The sequence below is a fragment of the Oculina patagonica genome, chromosome 4 (assembly GCF_052425735.1).
Source record: "Oculina patagonica isolate OP01 chromosome 4, crgOcupat, whole genome shotgun sequence".
NCBI lineage: Eukaryota > Metazoa > Cnidaria > Anthozoa > Scleractinia > Oculinidae > Oculina > Oculina patagonica.
In genome coordinates this window covers 17,451,055-17,469,012 of record NC_135761.1, presented here as the reverse complement: position 1 = coordinate 17,469,012, position 17,958 = coordinate 17,451,055, and the positions used below count along the sequence as shown (strand labels likewise).

General features: G+C 39.2%; 1 protein-coding gene and 1 long non-coding RNA gene across 3 annotated transcripts; one reads left to right on the top strand and one right to left on the bottom strand.

Annotated features, from left to right (window-relative positions):
* Positions 1-18: 18 nt before the first annotated feature.
* Positions 19-17,586, bottom strand: LOC144651738 (uncharacterized). 2 transcript variants are annotated; one of them, XM_078511708.1, is made up of 4 exons: positions 5,067-5,233; positions 2,785-3,069; positions 1,305-2,130; positions 19-984 (listed from the first exon to the last, which is right to left on the bottom strand). In XM_078511708.1, exons 1-4 carry the CDS (start codon positions 5,139-5,141, stop codon positions 767-769), a joined length of 1,404 nt encoding a protein of 467 aa, XP_078367834.1. In that variant the 5' UTR covers positions 5,142-5,233; the 3' UTR covers positions 19-766. The 2 variants fall into 2 exon arrangements, with proteins under 2 accessions (XP_078367834.1, XP_078367835.1); XM_078511709.1 differs by lacking the exon at positions 5,067-5,233 and adding an exon at positions 17,349-17,586 and having other exon boundaries at positions 20-984.
* LOC144652451 (uncharacterized) lies at positions 12,466-13,488 on the top strand. The gene is made up of 2 exons (XR_013570538.1): positions 12,466-12,601; positions 13,267-13,488. It is a non-coding gene; the product is annotated as an uncharacterized LOC144652451 (long non-coding RNA).
* Positions 17,587-17,958: the final 372 nt, after the last annotated feature.

Genomic DNA, 17,958 nt, shown 5'->3' with positions numbered 1-17,958 from the left:
GTTTCAGCTGGGTCCGTTGAAATCTCCTCAGTTTTAGTACAAAGCAGCCAAATGGTAGATGCTGACGTTAAAGTGGGCGTGTCCGTCTGTAAACTGGAAGCGCTTGATGGTGAACTCAGTTGAGGCAACGCCGTTTTGTGTTGAAGTCCTAAAGTGCTATAGACAGGCGTTGAAGAGATTGCCATCCTGGCCGTCCCAGTTGGTTGGTCAGTGAAGTCTTGTTTAGAAGTATGAAGAGAGGAAGGGACAGAAGGTTTTGGCTTCAAAGTGGGTACACCTGTCTTTGAGCTGGAAGAGCTCAGTGGTGAGCTAAGTTGAGACAAAGACGCTAGATTTTGAAGTCCTAAAGTGCTATCAAGTCCCGCTGAGGTGACTGCAATGCTGGGCGTTTCAGTTGGCTTTGCTGTGACCTCGTTTTCAGTAGAGCAGCGAGATACAACCAATGGCGTTGATTTCAAAGTGGAACCACTAGTCTTTGAACTGGAAGAGCTCGTTTCTGAAATCAGAGGTGTCTGTTGGACTGATCTTAAAGTTACCCTGGTTGTTTTGGTTGTTTGCAATTTTCTAAATTCACTAGAAGACCTAGAAGTTGTAATATGTGATGGAAGCACATGCAGAGAACGTTGAGATACCAGGGAAGATTTGGAAACATCGTTTGTGCGTGAAGCTGTCCGTGCTGCTGTAACAAAAGAAATGCTCTCCGTGGCGAAGGTATGGAGAGCACTTGTGGTTTTGAGCACGCTAGAATGAGGCAGTTTAGTTTGTATCACGCCATGGCTATTTTTGCATGTGGAGAAGCCGTGGGGCTTTGTAAGTACTCTGGACTTCGTACTGCGCCTATGGGCTTAACTACATGTACGTCGTAAGTTGATACATAACGTGACGAAGGAGTCAACTGGGTTGTGGCTCTTGTGGCTGTAGATGCCAACAGCGTATAGGAGGCAACTGCAAATGAAACAGCTGTGCTTGAACTTGTCACGATCTCTGCAAGACAAAAGAATAAAAACAGTTTCCCTTTTCAGGACGCAAGTTTCAGACTAAATTCGTCTCTTGACACAATTCGTCATAATATAATGAGGCCATGCAGCGTTATGGCTCATATCAGCTACGTCAGCAAATTTTTTGAAAGCAATACACGCACATCATATACATACTACACTTTAAATACTCCAGAGCATAGAGTAGAATGATGTTCCGTCGTTCTTACCATTAGGTCTCGGCATGTCCAGCTTAACATTTACACTGTATTACAATACCGCCCCTAACCCCATTGATGTTACCTGTAGTGTGCTTTTTTATCTCACCTTCGGTGCAGTTCATTCCTCTCCACCCTGGTAAACAATTAATATGTCCAGTGCTGTTGCACGTGTAATGTCCTCGCACGTCATTTCTGGGCTTGCAATAAACCAAACAGTCCTGGCCATACCAGTCGTCCAGACACTGTTTTTGTCCATTGCCATTGCATCTGTAATGTCCTCGCGTGTCATTTATGGGCTTGCAATACACCAAGCAGGCGTTTCCATACCAGTTGTCTAGACAGTGTCTTTTTCCGTTTCCATCGCATCTGTAATGCCCCAAAGTGTCATTCCTAGGCTTGCAATAAACTAAGCAGTCCTTACCATACCAGCTGTCCAGACAGTGTTTTTGTCCATTGCCATCACAATTGTAGTGTCCCAAGGTGTCGTCCCTGGGTTTGCAATAAACCAAGCAGTCCTGTCCATACCAGTTATCTAGACACTGTCTTTGTCCATTTCCATCACAACTATAATGTCCCAACGTGTCGTTCCTGGCCATACAGTAAGTGAGACAGTCATTACCGTACCACCCAGACAGACACACTTTCTGGCCGCGCGTGTAATCACAAGTATAATGTCCAGTGTTGTCATTTCGTGCCACACAGTATGTGGAACAGTCCGGTACGAAATAATTTGCGTCGCAAAACACTTTTACCTCCACGTTTAAGTAGGAGGATCCCGGACCCGTCAGTTTGTAACGTCTGGCAGTTGCAGTGGCAAGGTTCGGGGAAGGGCTTGTTTGAATGGTTAACGAGTAGCGATCCACAAAGTCCTTGTCTGCCCCAACGATATTGCCATCATCGTTGTCCCACACTTCAACATTAAACACAATTGGCTGAAAGTGAAAAACAGTGGCAGATTGCTGTTATTTTGTTTGTAATATCAAACAATTGCAATAATTACACAAGCGTATAATACAATAGAAAACAAACAAGAAACGCCCTTCACCCTCCCTTAAAATAATGCTTTACTTGGGCATTATTTAAAGAAAATAGACAATACTTGAACATTCTATAATACTCTTTTTTTTATATAATATTATACCCGTTGTTTTATGAAGGTTAAAATAGATTTACATAGGAACACTAATAAGTAGATTTATTAAAAGCCTAGGTCAACAGCCCATTTCTCTTCGAAGCGAAAAGGGGTTAACAAGAACACAATCACTTATTTCGAATTGAAGGCTTTTGTTGAAGTACAATGGGCGTCAATCCTTGAGACAGTGAGATTGATACTATTTACCCGTTTTTTCACCTTTCTGCTGCCGCTTCCCACCCCCTCCCTCCCCCTTCTTGTCTCACGGGCAGTCTTGCAGATACAATACAACATTGTTTCGGGGGGGGGGGTTTTTGAGGGGTGGGGGTTTTGTCCGTCTCAAGTGCCGACTGTCTCAACACTTTTGGCGCTCACGGTAGTTTTCTCAACTTTGTTAATCCAAGATAGCAACATGAGGATATGGCACTTTCCAGCTGTCTAAACGGCATCGTACCTGCCAACTTGTAAAGCTGTAAGACAAAGGGTTCCTGATTCCATTCCCAAGACTCCCTCCTGCACTTGGAAAGGAAAAACTGTCGTCACCAAGTACAGATGTCCAGCCTTTCCACAGCGCACACTTGTCAGATGAGGAGGTCAGAGCGAAACACAACTGGAAGAAATTATCGCAGTCATTAATGCACCAACCCATGTTGTCACAGCAACTGCCATCAGCAAGCTGCGAGTTACTGTTACCATAGTTGAGTAGAAGAACTGTCATCTTGCCTGATCCGGATGTGCCCTTAATAAACAAACAGACGTCTTGATTAACCTTTTTGGCCTACAGCTTAAAATGTTAATTCTTCTCACAGATTGCCGTTAATTTTCTATCAATTTGTTCTGAAACTTAGGTGGTCCAACAACATTGAGTGAGACAGTATCCACAAATGAAAGATTCTCTTTATTCTCAACAACTGTATGCTAGGAAATATGTTGATTTCGTAAGGAGAAAATAGTTGTTGATCGCTTGTTTTTGTTTGCAAAATGTCGAAGTTTTTGTCAAAACATTCATTTCCTACAGGGAAAAGATACCCATTTTGCACAAAAAATAGAACGCCTGTTAGCATTTTAAAAGATTTCTGCGTATTTTCGATGTAATGCGATTTAATTCCGCATAACGTTTGTTCGTCCCAGTTAGTAAAGTAGACTTATCTGTAAGTCCATTACTTTTATCTGATAAAGAAGACTTTCGGCACACGCAAGGGCTTTCTGAGGCTTTCATAACTAGTTCAACCTGTTCATCCTTTCTAACCTGTTGTACCTGTTTGCAATCGGAGTCGCTGCTGGTTTTTCGAATCACTATTGGAAATTTGTTGCGTAAAAGAGATTCACACATCTATACCAGCTTATACCTTTGTAATTGCGCTGATTCGTAGCCAAAAAAATGTTTTGAACGAAGTAAACAACAATACAGTTTCGTATATCACAACAACTTTACACTAACATGTAGTATTTCTTCGCTGTTGTAATTAATATATGGCTATAACATATAGAACAAGCGTTAGGTACTTATAGGTGTGTGCTTGATAGAAAAAGCCGGAGGCTGAACAAATACAGCTCCTCTCTAAAGAAACATTTACGAGGCTGTTACAGTAATCATATATTTTCAAATGGATAATTAAAGGACAGCATAATTTCCGTTGATGTTATTTTGATGATTCGAAGTTACTTCTCGTGAGGTAAATACACACCATCACATTTTAGAATTACAATCACCCGCTAACAAAGCTAACATTGAAAAGAAATGAATGTTTGGCCACTGAAAGGAATTACTTCACTTTCCCGAATATCTGCTTACCAGTAAAAGATCGTATGACAATTACGCGATACTCGTACTAGTCCTTAAATGCACCTTTTTCCGTTGCGCAAAATAAGTTAAATTCATGTTACAGTGGTCCTGTAAAGATATCAACCCGCTTATCTGTAGTTTTACGTTCAGCCGGACTCGAAAGAAATCCCTGGGATTAAAAGGCCTTTGACCCTACTCTGCTAAGATTTGCCCCCTTCCCTAGATAACAGGCGACAAAGTTTTGACAGCTTTGGAATTCCATCGCTACTCATGTAGTTTTTAGCACTTTCTTTAATTATAATCCAGTATCTCACTTAATTGCAAGACATCTACTGTACGGTCATGCCATAAAAAAGAGCTATGAAACATGGACATTTGGATTGTGGACTTAGCTCGCAAAAAAGGAAAAAGGCCAAAAATTGACCCGAACGCGCGACTTCGTGTGCGCGTCGGTATTGAAAATATAAGTGAAGAAAGCCAATTACATGTAACACTAAAGAAACTGACTTTACAAGGAAAAAGGTTGAAACTAACAAGATTAGAAAAAAAAAAAACAGAATCTAAAGCGTCATAAAAGTACAGTAGAGTGATCATGAGGCAATTGACGCTTGCGCCTGGTACTGGAAGGAATAGGTCACAGGCTAAACCGCACTGTTCCGCTTTTCGGCTCTTTCTTTCATCAGTAGGCAAACGTGTGATCTAAACTATGGGCTTTTAATTATGTCCGTCTAAAAAACGAGCTTCGTATGTCTAGTATATCCAGAATTTTCTCTAGTATAACTGTTCTGATCACGGAATCCATAAAATCAGTCGTAACTGGCTCGTTAAGAGCAGTTTTAAACAGTCGTTTACAATCTATGTGCAATACGCGTACGTTTACAGATAGATCTCTATATATAAGAGCATGCACAACCCACGGCATCGACCGAATAAAAAGCTAACAGGCTTACCTTGAATGTCGAAAAGAGGGTTATTATAAAACTGCAAAATGTCAGGACAAACTGTTTGTTCACGTTTTTGAACATAGCTCATAGAAGGGATACTAACTAATTCATAACAATCGTAAAACTCAATTTCCGCATGTGAAGCACCATTACTATCAGTTGCGTACCAAAAAGAAAAAACATTTAGCAATCAGCCGGCGGGGTTCATCAGCTCCCGGATGTAGGGCGGGAAAAAAAAACACGCGTGCGACCATCAGCCATATTGTGTTTCTGACATTCAATAGATACTTGGGTCATTGGGGCTAATCTGCTTTCCTTATTCCGTTCTCTTGACTTGTTTATATGAACTTTTGCTCAAAATACACAACGATCTTGTATTTCTTTTGCCAGAAAACACATTTACGATAGACCTGAATTTTTAAGTAAACAATTAAGTGTCTACCGTCGGTCTTCTTATTGAAGAATGCCCGTGGCACTCTTTCTCCGGCTCTCATTTTATAAAGATATGGTTGTCGAAAGACCTGCTTTTAGAACTTTTCATCGATATTATTCACCCCCTTCAAGGGTGGCCTTGGCCTATCCTTATTCATATCGCGCGTCCGGTATTTACCCTGTGGCATTTCCTGTGAGCGGTTTGGAAGAGACGCGGGGTCTTTCCGGCATTTTAATACCCGAGGCGACAGGTACCGATGTCGTGAATGTGTATAAACACAAAAGTTGCCCCTGAAGAACTGAAGCTGCGAAATTTTGTACCGATAAAAAATATTGATCTAGTGGCGTTTGTTTTTATGGTATTCATAGGTTACACGACCTTGAAAAAGAAAAACAGAGCTTCTTTCATTTCAGAACTTTTAAAAAACGTATGGAGCGAGGCACTGAAAATAACTGTTTATGTTCGGTTAGTAGTAACTTAAGGGAACGATATTTTTGTTTTGTTCAAGCAGCTTATTGGCTTATTTGCTTTGTAAGTCTCCCAAAAGAGGAAGCTACTAGCATGATCTCATTTTTTTTTTTGTCGTAACACTAATCCACCCCGTTTCTTTGGTTAACTCATGATTAATTTAGTTTCTTATTTGTGAAACTGTCAATAGGATGCCTTTTGCAAAATTAAAGAAAACAAAAAAAGATAGGGTCATTTATAGGCAGTGAACGCCGGGAGTAATTTCAAGCAAGGCTATCAAATAATTTGTTATCTTAACAAATGATGAATAATCACAAAACAGGTTTTCCGTGTTTATACGGCAACTTACGATCAGCAGGGGCACCCATCGAGAATATAGTTCACCACTTAAGATGCACCGTTGACGTATTTTAGTATAAACGGTGATATGGCAATCCCCAAAATTTTTATCTGTTCGTTTCCTGCGGTCTGTGATCCGGTTTAGGGATCCTCCTTTTCGCCCCTGAGGCTCCCGAATTCTGGTGACCTTTGAGTAATCCGTAAAACGAACAATTATACCATTTTTGATACGTCCTAGGAAAGGCAGGCAAGCAACAATGAATGTTCTGAATTCTGATCTCAATCGTCTTCCGAACAGATTAACGAAAATTCCGTTGGGTGCCCCTGGATCGGCCATCGGGGTCGTAGTGGTCGTTGAATACAAAAATATATCTCTGAAAGAAGTGCATCACTAATGATCTTCGTGATTTACGGCCGAATAGCTAAGATTTTAAAGTTCTAAAAATAACATGCAATGCGAAAAGAAATGTTGTTCGGTATTTTGGTGCCTAGCCATCTGATGGCATATTCTTTCATGAAAACAAAGGGACCGATCAATTTCTCTTTTTAATCAGTTCCCGCACGAATACGAAATATTCTTTGGACTTGTAGCTGGCCGGTAAATATCATTTGCCGCGTATTTCACGGTAACGATAATAACTACAAATTCATCCAGGGAGACAAGTACTTATCTTAGTCGTAATCCGTCTGAACTTAACCAGGAGCATATGAGATGTTTACATGAGGTCCTAATCGATCACTGAGCCCACGATGTTTTAGTTGCTAAGCAACAATATGGAGCCAGTTACCGTCAACCTCAAGCTGGCATAAAAGCTGCCGGTACGGCCGCCCCCCTTCGCTCAAAAAAAAAGCGGAGCGGAGCGGGACGGCTGTACACAGACTACTTTAACCCTTTCATTTCATTCATTTTTCCACAACATAAAAATGAAAGAAAACAGTTAACTGAAAAAGTTTACAGCCCAGGAGGCGGCGAGAAAACATAAAGAGAAACCTTAGCTTGAAGGCTTATAATATTAAGCATCCTCTTTGCATTAGATAAGATAAGATTACTGGAAATTATTTTAAAACTATGGCTAAAGATAGTGGCAGGTTTTCGAGTTGCTACAGATACGGTATTCAATTTAAGTTTTGTTTTAAAAGAGTTAAGTTAACGATATTCGGACGATATATCAAGAGTTCAAATACTTTGGTCCTTTATGTCTTACCGACCATTGTCTAGTGATTGTTCTGTAATGTTAAAATAAAATAAAAAGATTGGGACATTTCTTGTATTGTAAGTATGAGTTGAACTGTTTAAAAGGGGAAAAACGTATGGTGTGGCTCGGGCAACTGGTGTTCTAGTGTCACTGAAAAACATCGACACAGCCGTGGCGTTTTTCTTTTTAGTCCCGAGTTCAAATGCTCGGCCACGCCCTTTCTAGAAATGTTCTGGTCTCCTTTCTGTCAGCTGGGATTCATAACCATGTTATGTTTATTTGCAGTATTTCTTTCAGTGTTTCTTGGCATTGGCCCTGAAGATACCCACTGGGGAGAAGTCGAGTCAGCCTTTTAGTTCATTGATAGTTATAATTCCTCTCTAATATGAGAAACCCAAAACTATCACAATAGCTGACATATGTGCCTATACCCATTGCTGCATTGCCAACGCTGTGATGGGATCTTTGAGTATGAAAGGCTCTTGTGAAGTAAACTATTTCTGTTTGCTAGGCCAATTGTCAAATTCAATTGCCTTAATCACATTTTAGGGAAAAAAACATTCTGTTTTCGGTTGGAGGAAGATCGTACGATTTTCTCATTAATTTCTCGTTATTTTGTCATTAACTTAAAGTGAATCTCAAATATCGATGATGGATTTATTACTCGTAACGAGATAACGAGATATTGAAAGAACAAAGATACCGTTAAATTGTGAAAGTGGCGACCCCCCATAGGAAGCAACCTCAAACGTCACTTGTCTTCTTATTATATAAAAAAAAAATTGGAATAACAGATACAACACAATAATGTACCAAAGTGGTTTATTTCAATGCAAAATATTACTCTGTTCTGATGTAAACTCCTTTCAACAAGTTTGTGTTTCAAATTTTTACAAACGAGGGGGGGGAAAAAAAAAAAGCCCCGGGCCGCCCCCCCAAGGTGGGGGGGGCTAAAAAAAAAAAAAATTTTTTGAGGTGGGCCATTTATTGGGTTGATATTTGACAGGCGTCCTAAAAAATGTTAGGAAAAAAAAAAATGAAAAAAAAAAAATTAATTTTAAAAAATTTTTTACTATTTTTTACCGAGCTTGAAAATTACCATCTTTATTATTTACTACAAATTTTTTTTTTATTTCGTCTCTGTATACAAGGAAAAGGTTGATTCCTACGAACGTTTTTTTCAAAACGTGTTTCTTTTATTTAGATGGATCTGCTCGCATATGGTACATGTTTTAACTAGCCGAATGCAGTGACCCCAAAACGTTGCGCCCCTTCCGAAAATAGCGGTAGGAAAAAGTTTCAATATCTTACGGGAGTTGGGACTAACATCATTTTTCGTGTCGCCTAGGAACGGGAGTCCTGGGAATGAGTTGATTTGGTGAGGTTACTCGTCACAAAATTTCAGTCTAAACTCATGTTAACTAAATGGGAATATTCTCCTACTGACCTTTTTATATTCATATTAAGCCCTAGCAGACCTAGCAGCGAGTCTTAAAATGGTGCAAGAAGCACACGGAGTGCTATTCTTGTTCTCGATCTTGGTCTCCGAAATTGAGTTAATTTGACTAAAGGTGGATTTCCACTGACGCGTAATTTACGTGCGTAAAATTGAGACATGTATGAACGACTTGCGTTGACGTGTTCGCGTCGTTCACTGTCTCTTTTCCCGAAATCGCGTCGTGGATCCACCTTAACTGACTAGACACGTAAAGCACTGAGAAAAAAAAATAGGTTGTTTTAGTTGTTTTCAAATGACAGTTAATAGTAAATAGACCATTTGGAGTTGATACAACTGAAACATTTATTACTGATCAATTTTTTGAACCTTATTCGTTAACTGGGGCTAGCGTAGCCTAGTGGTTAGGGTGCTGGACTACTTGTAATCCGGAGGTCCAGGATTCAAATCTTCTTCCGGTCCCTGGCAGTGGACGAGTTTGTGTTCGGTGGTCCCGAATTCTACTCCCCCACGTTTTGTATCGGTAGCCAACTGGGATTCTTAAATATGTTTTGCTTGTTTCGTATTGGTTTCAAAATACATGGTCCCACAAGCTTCTAGCTTTATACACAACTCCCGGGGCGGGGGGGGGGGGTACTCAAAAGTTCGGGGGCTCCGCCCCCAGTCCCCCCCCCCTTGCGTCCCCTTTTGCCCTGGGTCCCCTTCTCCTGGCATGGCTGACTTTCTGGAGTTTTCTTGTCATTGTGCCTTCAATTCAGCCATATTGCGTCTGTTTTCCCTTTATGCCAAATGACATATTCCATCCTCCGCGTCCCTACCCTTTGTTCCGAGCCTGGGCCCCTCGGGCGGAGCCTCCCCGTTGGCCAATAGGGAGTCCCCCGGGACACAACCTACTTTTACTTTTAGTATACAGACACGTTCGTAGATATACTGCATAAACATCACTTGCAGGTCCTTACAAATATGTTTCGTTAAAACCACTTACTTATGTCACCTATCAATGGTTTGCCCCGGATGGGGGGGGGGGGGGCGGGCCCCACGGGAATGATCGGGCTCTCACAGGGAAGGGATTTGGCATGTAAATGGTCTGCTGGGTTAGAAATTTAAGAGGAGATATGTGAAATTTGACATTTGCTAGGTGCCCAGGGGTGGGGAATTCAACTCTGGATTCCAAATGTCAATTCCCCTGGGTTGCCCGCCCCCCCCCCCATCCTGGGGCAAACCATTGATAGGTGCATTATTTCATCGACATTTTTAAATTCATAATTGAACAAGCTCCTAACGGTTTTGAATATTTCATATCTTACATTACCTCAAAAAATGAGTAAGTAATTATGGGTGCAGGGGATAATTTTCATGATTCTTAACATGATTTTGGGAGGAATATTTTAACTCGTAACTAATTTTTTAACTTTTTATTCTGCACGTATTACAATAAATTAAACTTTGTGATCTGATTATACCTGTGCGCTGTAGTTAGTGCAATGGGGTTTACAACTTTTCCTTATTTGTCCTGATCGGTAATATCGATTTAAAGTCCGCAGAACACAACATGAAATGATTGTATACAGAACTTCCAGCTTCATTGCACAGCTACACTATGAACAAACAGTAAACTCTTTTGCTAGGTAGTGCATGTACAATGAAAATTAAAGAAAACATATTTTATGGATTGCTTGTCAGTATCATACTCTCATACAGAAACGGAGTTACGAGGCATCTTTTTCCCTTTTTAAAAGGGCGGACTGTGAGTCGTGGGTCAAATGCCTCGAGGAGCAGAAAGGAAGCATATGTATCACGAAAAAGAAGACTAGATAAAGTCGGCGCCCTTTGATACTTTTTTAATCAACTCAGGCTAGTTTTAAACTGTTTGGATCGTTCTCTAGGGGATGCCTTAGTTTTTATATTGCTATTTTTACGCGTCCATGCAGTTTGCTTGAGTTATTTCATTGGTTAAAGTCAAAATTGATAAAGATGCACCTTTTACACTTGTTAAAATGCCGGCTTTTCAAGTTATGACCTATTTTAGGGGAGAAATTATTTTGAAAAGCTGCTTGAATTGTGGTGACCCCCCCCCCCCCCCCCAGGGCTTCCCGTCGACCTATGAGTTCCCTGGAGTGTTCCAGACGATGTAAACCCACAAGCAATCAGATTGTATTTTTTTTTTTGTTAAAACTCAATTGACGAATATTAATTCCTTTCAAAAAAAAGGAATGCAAATTGAATCCAAAGTTATTATGGTCTTTGAAAACATTGTAAAGGAACATAATTTGGCGAAAATGGAAATAGCTTTTACTGTATATAATCGGTTTCATCAAAATCTAAGAAGCAACTTGACTTTTCTTTTCGCGCCAGCAAAAGCCGCCATTACTGCTAAAAGAAGCCGCCGAAGAACAGATAAGATTGTCAAAGTATAATTAGAAGTAAAAAGAAAACCGTTCTGTACAAACTTTTTAAAAAGGTACACTTTTCTGGTGTTATATGAGGCAAGGCAGGAAGATTGAAATCTGATCAAAATGTAAAAATTGTCTCATTTGGAACAATTAACAATTAATTATTCACCGAAGTGGAGGTGAATAGTACTTTGCCAATCACCTCCGAGTTAACCAATCAGCGCGCGCAAAAAACGCTATTCATTTGTGTGGTATATACTAAAGTCAATTATTGTTAAAAGCTAGTCTGAATTTAGTGCTTTTCACTTTTACATGTCGTAAAATCGACACTATGTCTGCTGATTTCAACAAAACTCCATAAATTATCACTCTATGATCGCTTCATTCATCGCTACATGCAGAGTCATTCCCTATGCCAAACAGTCTAGCTCACTAGACGTACACTTTATCAACAAGCAGTAAAGTCGGCATCTAAGCTGAGTTGATAGAAAAGTTAACTGTTTCCGCGCCCGTAGCACATTTTGTCTGTTTAGATAAAAAATAGGTAATTGTTTTGAAATGTTAATTTGGAAGTGGTATAGGGTCGATAAAGATCTCGACTTACAAGGAAACCGGTCTTTTAAAGCGCCGTTCCGTCTAATAAATTAATAGCGAAGTGTTTTAAGCCGATGTTCCCGTACATTAAATAGTCTTGGTTTTTCTATCGTCTTCTTCGGGTTATTTGATATTTGTGTAACTAAAGCTGCAATAAAAAAGAATTCTCATCAGAAATTAATGGTTTCAAACTATTTTTAAAAATTCAAATTTTCAGAGAACTTTATTCGGCAAATGCGAGGTGTAAAATGATGTTTTTTTGGGGGGTTAAGAAAGTTTTACTCAGTAATTTCATTTTATTTGTTTTCTTAAAATGTTAACTAACGCTGGCTTTGCCATCCACTAAAAGCCATTAGCTAGTTAATTGCTAAGACATTAATATTATTTAAACAACGCCCTGAAAATTTATTTTATTAACCATTTGTTACCATCTGTTGTTTATCGATGGAGATCATTACCAAATAAGGCGTTAAAAAATGGATAACAATTTCTACACCTGCTAACTTAAAACAGCCTATAAAACGAATGGCAAAGCTGTCCCACTGCATGAGTTCTACTTGAGGTACAACTTGAGTTCGTCAAGATGTTTAACCTACTTCCACTCGTTTGGCTAACATTTATTCTTTTGGAAGTGGAGTCCGCTCCGAATTTCAAGAGAGAAGGTATACTACCAATTTTATCAGTTTTTATCAGTTTCTATGGTACTCTGGAACGCCTACTCTTTATTTGTGAATACTTTTTAAGTTGTTTAATAGGGCGGTTTGTATTTTTGAATTATTTAATTTTATCCTGTGCTTGCTAATAAGTCGGCGAAATTTGGTGGTTTTCTCTTTCTTCTTTGCACCACTTTGTTCAATGATATTTCTGGCTGCAAATGTAGCTTTAATTTAAAGTGGTAAACTTGGCTGATGCCGTAAAATTTCGAACGTAATGATCACCCAGAAGAAGCAATAAAATTTAAGGGCTGATAGCAAATCCCAAAAGTACAGACCCTCCAATTGAAGCGACACTCCGAAAAGATTTTATGGCAGCAAAGTAATTGCTTTTGTTGCGAGTTTTATCCTTTTATCTAGATCTCTATCTATATAAAACAGATTGGTTCCTTCTGCAAAAGTTTTATTGGAAACATTGTATTTTCATAGGGTCGGATCGGCCCAAGTTTTACACGTTTTTCCTTCCCTTAAATGCGACTCCCCGAAAGTTGTTACCTGCTAAAAGTAGCTGATAGCAAAACGCTACTAGATCCAAAAGTAACGAGGTTGTTTACTTTCGAAACTTTAGGTACATTTGGTAAATTAATTGTTGCCAAAAATTGTTTTCTTGTCAGTGGAATCAGACCTGAGGTTTGAGCGACAGAGTTCGGACTGCCACGATTGGAAGCCAATAGAATGCCAAAAACTGGGGCAAGGAGCTTGTGGAACATTCACCGTGCAGATAGATTGTCCGAGAACCTGTCAGAAATGCGACTATCTCGCTTAGAAGCGCAGTTCGCGAAAGATTGATAATGTAAAGTCAAGATTGTAACAATAAAGCGTTTCAAGTGAAAATGTTTGCACGTTTTGGTGACATTACTGGGATGGCGGATGAACTTGGGCTGCAAAAATTTAAAGATTCATTTAGGAGCTAGTGTCGCATAGAGCAGATGACGTCGAATTTAGGTTACCCTCCCCTCCCCCAGCATTAGTTCATTGGCAAAAATGACAATAGCCACAGCTCTAGAACATGATAAAAGTACCCTTCAATCCCCACTCGTAACCTTACATGTGCTCCTGTCCATTTACGTACATGAAACACGGCAGCCATTTCAAACTTGTTTCATGACTTGTTTCATTTGTATTTCGACAAGATGCAAACTATCGTGATTTTCTTGATTTCCTCAAGGGGTTTTAAGCATACTTTTGAATATTTTTTTTGCCGAAATATGAAAAAAGTTTCCAGTGAAAGAGGGTTCGTGTCAAGTCATCTCGCATCTCACTATCCTAGGAGGTACGCCTAGATCTCTACCAGCTGCCTTAGAAACCCCTCCCTACTCCCCTCTTCCAAGCTGTTTAGCATCGTAATAAACCAATGGTAACTAATTTTTTTCACCTCCGTTCTAATTGCAAAATACAACACGGTTTGCTGGAACAGTCGTGTTGGTTAGCGTGCGTCAGTGCTTATTCTCTGGTTTGTATCATTGGATTTTTTTCTTGATACAATAGAGTCGGGAAGAGGCCCAGAAGTTAAGAAAACATACCCGAACCCTCTTTAGAAAGGTGGTGTGGCTATTTTTATTTTCCATCGGTATGAAAGCGTGCGACACGGCATTCGCAAACTCTATCATGATATTTATGAGGCGTGAACTTGTAAAAAATAATTGTGCGTAAGACTGCCTTAGTTATAAAATGTTAGAAATAACAACTTTGAGCTTGTTCACACTGTACAAACTGTGTGTGATTTTTGGGATTGTACTGTCTTGTGCTAGCTAGTATGATAGTCGCGCCAAACACCACCACAACCAACAACAAAAAAGCACTTGTCTGAACGAGTGCATGTAGACGTACGGGTGTCATACATTTACAAGGAACCTGTTTCATTTGTGTTAGTGTTTAAGCACAGTCGGACCTTTATAGCACATGTTTTGAGATGTACGTGAATACCGGCCATTTATACAGTGTTACGCTATTATAAAGGGTCGTTAGAATGAAACGTTTCAAGCTAACTTCGGTCCAATCCATTTTTTCAATCTGCCCCCTCGTACCCATTTTTTATTTCTTTTCGGGGGGTTCTTTAAAGTCCAATATCCACCCGCAACCGTAAATCTTTTTCTTATCTTTCGATCCTCCTCAGTTGTGCTTGTCATTACGCAAGACAAAGCTATACTAAAGCCAAACTTGAAAAGCTGTTTACATGAACTTGGACACGATGAACTTCTCATATCAGAAACTTCCCGATTAAAATTAATCGCTAAGTGAGGAGTATGCTTCTCCTGTACCAAAGTCGTTCTCAGAATAACTCTAAAGAATTTTAAAAAACTACCGTATTTTCTCAATTAAACGCCCCCGGCGTTTATTTCAAACTTGGCTCCGTGGATCCAGCGAAATGTTTATTAAACAAGGGTTTTTAATCATTATTTGTGACATGAATGTATCTTGCCATCATACCTAAAACATATAACACCTCAAATAAACGCCAAAAAGGCTTACTTACCACTCTACCTTGGAGACCCGGCGTTTATTCGGGGCCCGGCGTTTAATTGAGAAAATACGGAACTAGTAATCGTCTTGTTGTAATAATCTGGCTGTAGTTTTTCAGATTTCCTGTTTATCATATATAAAACAATTAAGATAGCCCTCCTTGGTCAAGAGCTGTTCAAACGACCCTTTCGACATTAATCTCAACTCAAAAATCTCCATACAACTGTTCACGATGCATTGATGGAAATTCATATTCGGTACTCAGTTATTGTGTTCTCGTGAGCTGCAAGCATGATTCTGTACAGATATCTCGACGACGAAAGTGTAAAAGAACGCGTAACTTTAAAATCTCGTTGTTAACCGTCACTAAAGATTTTAGTTTGTAATCTTTCGGGATACAATATGCACGATTTAGTTATGGCGCCTCGCTGTCATGAACTTTCATAACCATGACAAATAGCTTAATCCTCTCTCTGCATCAACTTAAATTTTTTTTTTTTATTTTTTTTTTTTTTTTAATTTTTTTTTTTTTTAAAAAAAAAAAAAAAAAAAATATAAATTTTTTTTTTCTAAAAAGCCCCCTTAGAAGAAAAAAAAAAATAAAAAAAAAAAAAAAAAAAAAAAAAACCAAAGGGGGAATAAAAAACAAGCAAAAAAAAAAAAAAAAAAAAAAAAAAAAAAAAAAAAAAAAAAAAAATTATAAAATTTGTGGAACTTTTTTATAATAGACAACTATAGAACAACTTTTTGGTATATTGTGAAGCAACTTTTCCTGAATTTACTAGCACAATCTATTCATGCCTAGTCAACAGTCAGATCAAAAAAGACACGCGAACTGATCGTGACGAAACGTATTTTATTATCTGCCGTAAGAAACAAAATAAACAAAGTACGTCGAATACTTTGACAGAATGCCAATTTTTATTGGAGGCAAACAAACGGATTTATCGGTCATTGTCTTCGAAAGAGCTGATCTGTGAATCAAAACTGCATTATTGTAATTAAAACTGAACTTGAAAAAGTCACTGGGGGCTTCTTTTTTGTAGCGCGCGCCCCTAAAAAATAAAGCAAGATTTTCCTTGGATTTGAGCCGATTGGTAAGTTAAGCCTGTCTGTGTTTAGAGTGTGTTATTTGGTCTTATTTGGCCTCAGACTGGGGTGCCCCAACAGAATGGCCTCTCTTAAGATTTTGGATAGCATTTTTTTAAAAGTCTAAAATTATTCAAATGCAAGAGAAATTACTTGATCTGACCATTAAATTGACAATTTTTTTATCACTAGTTTCGATCAATGGCGACCTAAGGGAGCCCCAATGATTTTATTATTAACTTGCTTCGCTAACATCAGTTAAATTCAGAGTTTAAGCAAGGCAAACAATTGCATGTTGCCTCATAATTGCGCCCACCCCTTACTTTGATGCAGCATTACCCACCTGTTTCACTCTAGACTGCCAAATGTTCCAAAATCGACCGTGTTGAGAGAAACAAAATTAGACGGGAAAAATTGATGCCTTAGCTTGGCAGAAAAAGTCGGCTGCACCGATCATTTCGAAAGTCACTGATGAACAAGAGTTTGCGTGAATTTACAGGCAGTCACACGATGTTCAATTATAACTGATTTACCCTTGATTTACCATTTTTGTGGTGATTTCCTAAGTGATCGGACCGTAAACAAAACCATAAAATAAGATATCCGTCTTTACCGGCAGATTGGGAAGGGTTAATTATAGCCCCGCGGTAAATCTTGTGCCCAAAATATTCTTATGCTGCACCGCTTCTGTGCATTGACACATACGCATAATGTAACTTGTTTTTCACGTGCTGAAACTTGGACTGGCGACTTCACGAAGGCGAAAAGAATATTGAAGAATGCCTTTAATTTTTGTCAGGAAATATGATTTGGCGTACAAAGCTTAAAATTCAGCTAGTACGCTCAACTGCACTTTTGATGCAATACTTCCTAATCGAGGTTTATTTATAAAGGGGAGTATTCCGTGTGTTATGAATTACCAAACAAAACTTATATTAAAATGTAGCTCATTACCAGGAAGTATTTAATTTAATTTAATTTTATTGCTAAACGATTCTTGAAAAAAGATTGGAGATAAAATGAACTTTTGTTTTGAAAGGCCGTGAGTTGCAATTACCTTTGGTTAATATATGCGCGCGAAATGTCCCCTTTAAATTACTTCCAACACCACGGCACAATGCAATAGAATTTCCCACAAACGTACCTGAATAGTGATAAGCACAGATAAAAGTTGTAGAAAGCAAGCGATGTTTGAGGAAGCAGAAAGTTCCATCCTCAACAGCTAGTGTGATGTTTCCAGTATTTTTTCAGCCTTCAATAAAATTTCAGCTGTACGATAACCGAAACGCACCACTCGAAACTAAGAGTACAAGTGCGCTTTTTTTTTGGCGAATCCCGACAAAATCCTCCTTTCTGGCGCACGCACACTGTACTCGTCTAGCGATAAAATAACAAAATACGACAGTCACTAGTGAGTACGCACTGAACACGTGATCTATGTCTCAAACGCACGCTTGTACAATCCCTGCGCGCAGGGCCAGACTCGTTTTCGGTTCTTTTGAGACAGCGCTTCTTCAATTACCGGTAATTCGCGTTGTTTTGAAACGGGAGTACGTCGTTTATATTCAGTTGGCGGGTCAATATTTTGTTTTCTTTGATCTTTAGCGCGAAGAGGACCGAATGGACCATTTGTGTGCCGACGGAAATAAAAGTTATTTTCGTGGAAATAACGGCCCACCCTGATAGAAACTATCATCCACTTATCTTGCACAGTCATAAAAACAGTTGCGAATTATAAAACATCACGCCATGCT

Coding starts and splice junctions, on each gene's coding strand:
- LOC144651738 (XM_078511708.1), bottom strand. CDS start 5,141: ATGTTCAAAAACGTGAACAAACAGTTTGTCCTGACATTTTGCAGTTTT. Junction 3,070..5,066: donor CCCTCTTTTCGACATTCAAG/GTAAGCCTGTTA, acceptor TTGTTTATTAAG/GGCACATCCGGATCAGGCAA. Junction 2,131..2,784: donor ACAGCTTTACAAGTTGGCAG/GTACGATGCCGT, acceptor TTTCACTTTCAG/CCAATTGTGTTTAATGTTGA.